Source organism: Dipodomys ordii, unplaced genomic scaffold, assembly GCF_000151885.1.
Source record: "Dipodomys ordii isolate 6190 unplaced genomic scaffold, Dord_2.0 Scaffold71, whole genome shotgun sequence".
Lineage (NCBI taxonomy): Eukaryota > Metazoa > Chordata > Mammalia > Rodentia > Heteromyidae > Dipodomys > Dipodomys ordii.
In genome coordinates this window covers 4,473,946-4,482,754 of record NW_012267287.1, presented here as the reverse complement: position 1 = coordinate 4,482,754, position 8,809 = coordinate 4,473,946, and the positions used below count along the sequence as shown (strand labels likewise).

The following is an 8,809-nucleotide window of genomic DNA, read 5'->3' as shown; positions in this document are numbered from 1 at the left end:
CCCAGGCCCAGAGTTCAGGCTCCACGACCAACAAAACAAACAAACAAACAAACAACAACAAACACTAGTATCATGATTAGCATGCACAAAGCCCTGGATTCAATCCCCAATACACACACACACACACACACACACACACACACACACACACACACACACGGAAAGAGGTTTCTGTCTGTTAGAGTGACCCACTGAAAAAATCACCCAGAATTACCCATCCTGTTCCTTTTAAAAATAATTTAAAAATACATAAGTAAATAAATAAGCAAGCTTTATCTAGAATAACTTCACAATAAAAATGGAAACTATCAATGCCAGGACAAGGCCAGTGGCAATGAAGAGGGGCTCTTAATTGAGGAGAAACTTCTAAGCACAGACACACCTGAAAGTTGCTAGTGCAGGTGGGCAGCACTCTGCAGACCCTCATCTGTAAGATGCAGTCTATAACATGACCCTACCACGATTCTGATAAGCTAAAGGATTCAGAACTAAGCCTGGAATGCAGGAAACATTCTGCCATGGTGAATGTGATGGTTGCTTTTTTTTTTTTTTTTTGTCAGTTATGGGGTTTGAACACAGGGCCTGGGTACTATTCCTGAGTTGTTTGTTTGTTTGTTTTGGTTTGTTGTGCTCCAAGCTAACACTCTACCATGCTGAGCCACAGTGACACTCTCAGTTTTCTGAGAGTTAATTAGAGATAGCAGTCTCATGGACTATTCTAAGCCTGGGCTGGCTTAGAACCGCGATCTTCAGATCTCAGCCTCCTGAGTAGCTAGGATTACAGGTGTGAGCCACTGGCGTCTGGCCTGTGATAGTTGACTGACAACTTAATTGCATGGAGAATCACCTAGAAGATCATCAGTAAAGCACAGCTCTGCGTGTATCCAGCAGGGCAAATGGTTTCATTTCCTGATGGATTCAACATGTGAATGGTCCATTGGAAGGTGGTAAAACTGAGGATTGTGGGACCTGGTTAGAAGAAGTGGGCAACTGGGGATCACTGGGGTTTGTGCTTGAGGGCTTTTCATTGGCCATGGCTCCTTCCTGACATGGCTTCTCTGTGCTTCGGGTCCACCACATTCCCGCCCCTTCCCCCCCGCCCCCCGCCCGTTGTGGTGACTGACTGAAACCTCTGAAATGCGGTGGCTCACACCTGATATCCTAGCCACTCAGGAGGCTGAGATCTGAGGATCCCAGTTCAAAGCCAGAATGGGCAGAAAAGTCTGAGACTCTTATCTCCAATTGAGCAGCAAAAGAGCAGATGTGGAGGCATGGTTCAAGGGGCAGACTGCCAGCCTTGAGATAAAAGCTGAACAGTGAGTACAAGCCTCTGTACTTCTCCCATGCACACACGTCTACACAAAAAGAAGATGCTTAGGAAATGTTATTCCAGGAGAGAAAACTGAGATAGCTGATTCAAGTCTAGCCCAAGTCTAACTGGATCAGACTTTCTATTTAGTTCTAAAGTCGGTCTGAGCGGGGCTATTCTGTGACATAACTGTTAGCCTTACCTGTCAGACTGGCTGGAAAATCCCAGGCCAAGCTGTTAGAAACAATCCTGTAGACCTGGCCCTTCCTTTACCTCCCTTTGATCTGCAATGAAGAAACCTAAGACGGGGTGGGCTGCAGCCTTTCCCGAGTTGACCAGAGGTCACCCAGAATGGAAGCAAGCCCACAGGGAGAATTTCAACAGCACACAATAGCCACTCTGTGGCCCAACAAAGGCCCGACCTCTTGAGGGATGTCTAACTTTTAAACTCCCACAAACATATGTATTTACTCAGCAATTACAATTTAAACAACCCAAGGGGCAGCTTAATCACTTGTATCAAAGGGAGTAGAGTAAAGCTCCTGAGATCTTTAACAAAAGAAATCAAAGTAGCATTTGCATTCAAAAGCAAACAAAAGAACTTCTTTCTTCTCTGAGCACACACACTTTCTTCTCAGCACTCCCCAGAGTTCCATGATAGACAGCTAAACAGAAGGCCCAACCCCAAATCACAGAAACTGAAAACTTCAGCTCAAGAATTGTTGAGCAAGATCAAGTTTCTTTAAATGTGAGCAGGCCTGCAGCAAAAAGAGCATGCTTGAAGCTAAAGAGTTCAGTTCTGTCTTACATTATTTGTTGGTGGTACTGGGATTTGAATTCAGAGCCTTGTGCTTCCTTGGTAGTGATTCTATGCTGAATCACACCTCTAGCTTTTTTTTTTTTTGCCAGTCCTGGGGACTGAACTCAGGGCCTGAGCACTGTCTCTGAGCTTCTTTTGCTCAAGGCTAGCACTCTACTACTTGAGCCACTTCTGGATTTTTCTGTTTTTGTGGTACTGAGGAATCAAACCCAGAGCTTCGGGCATGCTAGGCAAGCATACCACCACTATGCCACATCCCCAGCACTGTCTTATTTTTAACACCAGTAAAGACTGACATTTGCTGTGAAAACTGGAAGTCAACCTCTTCCTCAGTTTACATCTAAGCTGACCACCTGTCTCCCTCCAGTGCAGTTTCTGCATTTGGGGGTGGGGGTGGCAGTGTCAGCTGGTAAAAAGCACTGACAACTAACTGGCCATGTCTGATAAAGCCAAGATGTACCATGATGGCTCCTTGGCCACAGGCTCATCAGGAGGGAGAACATGCAGGTACCGGGTGTATGAGGGCTTCATCTCCTTAGAGACCCCATCCCCACGGAAACAGGTGAGGCTCCATCCCAGAAGATCGCATGGCTACAGCAATGAAGAGAGCATGATGCCTGCTAGAGAGGCCTGTGGCTAGAGCTCAGGGGATGGTGGGTGAAAACCAGACAGGAACTGGAACCTGCCATGTGATTTCATGTGTGTCATGTTCAAAACCAAGTAAAACCAATCCAAGTGGATGGAAGTATGGCTGTAGATGCTCTTGGGCTATGTCAGGAAGAGCTTTGATGGAGTGGGTGACACCGTCGTGAGCCCAGGGCAGAATGGAGAGGCCCAGGACCCTGGGAGCAGGTTTGTATGTTGACACATACATGTCTTACTTCAGGCTTACATTACAATGGCGACACATGTAAGCTTGTCTGCAAGATTTAAGAGCATGTCCTTGTCCCCCACCCCAAATGTTTCTGCATTAACGGTTAAAAGTGTCACTTCAAATCCAGCAGGCTTCTTCAGACACGTGACCATACTGTAGGTTCTGTGCTGCAGACCAGTCAGCGGAAGGCTTGGGATGAGGAGCTGGGACCACCCACTCTCCTCACCCATCAGACTTCACAGCCTGCACACTGAGCACTTCTCTAGAAGCTATTCCACTTGCTGTGTGCTAGCACTTTTGAGTACAGTATTTTTGTTATTGGTAGGGGTGGTTATGGGGCTTGAACTTAGGGCCTGGGTGCTGTCCCTGAGGTTTTTTTCTTTTCACTAAAGGTTAGCACTCTAGCACTTTGAGCCACAGTATCACTTCCGGTTTTCTGATGGTTAGATGGAAGTAAGAGTCTGCCTGGGCTGGCTTTGAACCATGATCCTCAGATCTCTGCTTCCTGAGAACCTAGGATTGTGCCGCTACTGGGGTTTTAATGGAGGAATAGAGTACTCAGATATGTGAAAAAGTTTTCACCAATGGTGATGACTGGAAAAAAACCAAGACGGGTGTCTTGAAACTTCTTATTCAGCTCCAAAGGTGTTGTTTACAAGATAGCATATCTATTTTTAGGAAGGAAATTATTTTGTAAAGGCAATCCTAGGCTAGTGAGATTACCAAAGGAATCCACTTAAGTCCAGCCAAGTTTTAACTTTGAAAGAAAAGTGAGATACTGAGGATAATGTGGAAGCTTGTTTTTTGTTTTTTTGCCAGTCCTGGGGCTTGAACTCAGGCCCTCGGCACTGTTCCTGAGCTTCTTTTGCTCAAGGTTAGTGCTCTACCACTGAGCCACAGCACCACTTCCAGCTTTTTCTGTGTATGTGGTCCTTAGGAATCTAGTCCCGAGCTTCAGGTGTGCTAGGCAAGCACTTTACCACTAAGCCACATTCCCAGCTCAATGTGGAAGCTTTTCAAAGGTATTAGGAAACAACTCTGCAAAGGCCAGGGTTCCTAAGGAGTCAACTACTTTACCAAGGGAAAACGAGTGGCAAATTTTAAAGCTTCCTCCATATAAACACGCCTCTGCCATCAACTGTTGGAGTGGCAGCTATCTACAGCAGCCAAGAGTATGGCTGCGGCTGGTGACTGCCACGGGAGGGGCAGCTCCCCGGGCTCCCATCCTTGATCAGAGCCCGTTTCCTCTCCAGAGACTGAAACACTCACTCCTTGACAGAGAGCAGGCCGTGGTGTGCTGCCATCGCACACCTCCATCTTCTGGAGGCCAGCAAAAGGTGGGAAGGGTCACAGAGCTAAGCCATGGGGGGCCAATACACACCTCTGGCAGGTGTGGGGGTTCCTGAGTGCCAGACTTGTCCTGACTTCTCCTGGACAACACAACCACCCACAACCTTGAACAAGTCAGAACACACACACACACACACACACACACACACACACACACACACACAAAATCTCTAACTGAAATAATCATGGGGTTCAAAGAAACATTTTTCAGTGTGATCCAAAGGAGAATCACTTTCGCATTTGTCCTGTATATTTTAGAAAATTTTCCACATGGAAGTATATTTTTAAAGAGAAAATAATTTCTGTCACCAAAGATGTAGAATTTGACAATATATTTTATTTTTCCATAAAAGTTCTAACAAAAATATATGTTCCTTAACTTAAAAATACATGTTTAGAAAGTAAAATCTGAGTTATCATTCACTCCAAGTTTTACAAAGAGCAGTAAAAGAAGAATCCACAGTGACACTGGAAATCTCATTCCATAAGCTTGACTTTGTCCTTTATCAACTTAAAGGTTGGATTCTTGCTGATTTTCTTGTTGAAGATGACTAGGAGTTCCTCCTCCGATCTGTGGCGGTCATTCATCACCGTGTGATACTGAGCTAAAACCTTCACAAAGACAAGCCAGGGTCAAGAAGGTAACTCTGTCCTGGAAAAAGACCTTTAAAGGTTCTTTCTCTGTCCACACTGGGCAGCAGTGAATGAAAAGCAGGCCAGGTGCTGGTCACACAGAGAAAGCTAAGTAAGACACTGCTCTAGAATCCTCAAGAGAGCAAGTTTCTAGAACAATAAATCTTCAAACACAGTGTAAGAGCAAGGCCCATACCTCAGAGCGAGCTGCTTTGGTAGAGGCTGGGAAATCTGGCCCAATTCTAGCTCCAGCCCCTGAGGGGCTCAGCGAGCAGTGTGAAAATCACTAATGGGGGTGTAGGTGTCTGTCTCTTGCTCTTTCATAATAAAGTACAGAAGCATACATTTAAAGTTAAGCCTCTCCCATCCTGGTTTAGTCCAGGTGCCATACCTTTTTCTTTAGCTTTTTCACTGAGAGTTGGTTGTCAGGGGCCTGCCTCAGAACCGCCTTAATCGTTCCCTTCCAGTTGAATTTTCCTACAACAAGAACACACAAGACATGGTTGTGTTGTGTCTCCAGAAGGGCAGAGGGACAATGTGTGTACTTGAGTTCCGGGAAATGACCCGGACCTCCTGCACGCAAGATGCCAAAGCATCATGAGGCTGTTCATTCATCTATCCCACCTCAGAGGCCCTGAGGGTACCATGTACCCTTCAAGTTGTCTGTTCCCAGAGGTGACAGGCTCATCACATGTCACTTGTGTCTGGTGTATGGGACACCCACTAAGACAGTGCTGTCAGAACACAGCAAGGAAGGTGAGGCGAAGCAGCTCTGCCCTGACCAGGACAAGACAACAGGAGGTTATGCAAGTCATACACCCAGCCTTGGCAGGGAGGAGGGAGCCGGCAGTGCCCTGGGCTCCTGTGAGCACACGGAAGAGTAGACACCATGCAGCAAACCTACGAGGGAGAGAGCAGGCTGGCCAGAACGCAGGGCACCGGTGACAGGCGAGCTTCCCACATGGAGAGGGGAGGCCCTGTGGAGGCTGGGGAGATAGGTGGCCAGTTAGCATGACACAAGCAGACACCATTAATGGGACAGAAATGCAGAAGGGCAGCAGCCGTGTATGCCAGGAGCTGTGGGTGATGAGGCAGGACAAGAGGAGTTACTGAGGAAGTGGGAAGGGGTGGAAAGCACACCGCTTGTCTACATTCCAACAGCAGCACACTGCTATGCTCCAAACCTGCAAGGTCCCTTAAAGCCCACGAGTTAAAGGTGAAGCCCCTACTTTGGATGGAACCTTTAAGAGTGACCGGACCTTCAGGGGGATAAAGGGGCTTGTTCTCTTCTTCCTTCTGCTTCCTGGTTGTGGTACAGGCAGTGTGGCTGCACCCCGTGTCCCCTCCATGATGCTCTGTCTTACCACAGGCCCAATGGACTGGAACCCCTGAAACCGTGAACCAAAAGAAATTTCTCTCTTACTGGGAGGAAGGAGGTTGCCAGTGCTGGGACTTGAACTCAGGGCCTGGGAGCTGTCCCTGAGCTTTTTTGCTCAAGGCTAGCTCACTAACCACTTGAGCACACCGCCACTTCTGGCTTTTTGATGATTAATTGTAGATGAGAGTTTTACAGACTTCCCTGCCCAGGTTGGCTTTGAACAATGACCCTCAGATCTCAGTCTCCTGAGTAGCTACAATTACAGGTGTGAGCTACAGGCACCCAGCAAACATCTCCCTTTCAAACCAATGACCTTGACCTTGGGATCTATTCCATAATGGAATGTTAACATAGATTCCAACCCAGCCCAAAGACAAAGGCACTGGGCACCACAGTGCTAACTCACCCTAGAGCACGGATTTTACTTTTAAAATGTGCCACTGTGCTGCAGGAGCCCGGCAGAGGGGGCTATTTTGACTTCCCACGGCCCCCCGCCCCCCAGGAGCAATTCAGATGACAGCGGACATACCTTTCCCAGGAGCCTCGAGATCCTCCGCTTCTCCATCCTCAGGATGATCTGGAAACTTCATTTTCTTCTTAGAGTCTGCTTCAGCTGTTGGGAAGATTAAGAACAAGGCTGCGGCATTCAGGCCATTCGCAGGGGCTGACGGGCTCCACACCCTCCACGGGTGGCTCTCCTGGCACAGTGGGGTTCACCCTCCCACACCACCGAGGGGAGGTCACCTGCTCAGGTGATGCTCAGCCATGCTCGGCCTGGAGGCTTTACAGGCCCCACTCCACAGCGTGGCCACTTAGGGAATGAGCTACCCAGCACACGAGCTGGCCACCTACTTTCTGTAGGCCTCCGCTTCCTTTTTCCTGCCACTGCCTTTGCCTCTTCTTTGTTGGCGACCTCCCCGGGAGCCCTCGCTCTGTCGGCGCCCTGTGCCGCGGCCCACTTGCCCTGGCCCTTCTTCTTCTTCTTCTTCCCTGCCAGGCCATTGGTCATGGGGGTCTCCTCCGCCTCCAGGCCCTGTTTGCGCTTCTTAGGCTTCTGGCCGCTCACATTTTCTTGGCATTTTTCTAGTTTCAGTTCTTTCTTTTCCCTTTTTCTATTCTTCTGCCGTTCTTCCTTTCTTTCTCTTTTATTCTTCTTTACTTCTGCTTGCTCATCTGTGGGGCCATTTGCCTTCAAGGACAGAACCTTGGTGGAGACTTCGGCCTGCGGTTTCTCTGCTTGGTTGGATGGCTGCTGTTCTGGATCCTTATTAAGCAGAACCAAGACACACACACATAAAGAGCGGATCTAACTGCACAAACACAAACACCCATATTATTCACGTACTCACAGAATAAGCTACTCAAGGTGAATGGTCATAAACTCCCATTGTATGACCGTGACAGTTTAACAACTAAGGTATAGCAATTAAATATAAGAAGGGCAAAATCTACCCGCACCCACCCTGCATTACACAGAATAAAAGAATTGAAGCATGCAGTCATGGGATTCCTGTTCACAATTCAGTTTTTCATTTATACTAAAAAAAAAAAAAAAGAGCACTTAGGTATGGTAGAAGTCATCAGGGTTACGAATCTGCAGGCCTGGGTTCAGTTCCAGTTCTGTTCACCCGGTACTACGCAGGTGAGTCAGGACACGTGATCTACTCCGATTCTATTTCCTCATCTGTAAAATGGAGGCAGACCTAACTACCTCACATAGATGATAGAAAGTCAGACGAGAAAAGACAGGTCATGTGCTGATACTAGCCACAGGACGCTTTACACACTGACAGGTGCTAGACAAAGCACCACTGCTGTCTGATTCCCAGGTGAGATGGTCACTCTTAGTGGACCGTCAGGGACACCTGTGCAGAGCGTAAGGATGGCAGGTTATGAACCTTCTGTGGTGTGGCTCTTCCTCAGTGAGGTGCTGGAGGCCTCATCCCCAGCGTGGTGGTGTTGGAACCCTCAAGGAGTGGGGCTTAGTGGAAGGAGGTCAGGTCACTGGGGGCGCTGCCCTCGGTGAGTTATTCCTGAGTGCTCACTGTACAAAGACCAAGCCTCTGACTCTTCAGGCTTCCCAGAACCACACGATCTCGTCCCTCAGGACTCCCACCACGATGCATCTGGTATGCTGTGATTAAGCCAGGAAGACCCTCACGAGGTTCCACAGATGGGGCTGCCCGATCTTGGACTTTTTGCTAACTAAACCTCTTTTCTGTATAAAGTGTGCAGCTTCAGGTACAGCAGGCAACAGAACATACAAAACCAGAGAAAACTAAGTAAGTATGAGCACTGGGATAAAAGAGACTTTCTGCAGCTGGGCGCTGGTGGCTCACGCCTGTAATCCTAGCTACTCAGGAGGCTGAGATCTGAGGATCGAGGTTCAAAGCCAGCCCGGGCAGGAGAGACCGTGAGACTCCTATCTCCAATAAACCACCAGAA

The 8,809-nt window shown here is 48.1% G+C and overlaps 1 protein-coding gene across 2 annotated transcripts in view; it reads right to left on the bottom strand.

Annotated features, from left to right (window-relative positions):
- Window positions 1-4,682: 4,682 nt before the first annotated feature.
- The window catches only part of Lyar (Ly1 antibody reactive), a 15,046-nt gene continuing 10,919 nt past the window's right edge, over window positions 4,683-8,809 (bottom strand). Inside the window, exons 6-10 of one of the 2 annotated variants that reach the window (XM_013023852.1) lie at window positions 7,217-7,628; window positions 6,894-6,977; window positions 6,246-6,374; window positions 5,378-5,463; window positions 4,683-4,965 (exon numbers count right to left, since the gene is read on the bottom strand). In XM_013023852.1, coding sequence (XP_012879306.1) covers window positions 4,831-4,965; window positions 5,378-5,463; window positions 6,246-6,374; window positions 6,894-6,977; window positions 7,217-7,628 — 846 coding nt within the window. In that variant the 3' untranslated portion in view covers window positions 4,683-4,830. The remainder of the gene's footprint in view (window positions 4,966-5,377; window positions 5,464-6,245; window positions 6,375-6,893; window positions 6,978-7,216; window positions 7,629-8,809) is intronic. The other variant, XM_013023853.1, reaches the window with a different exon arrangement.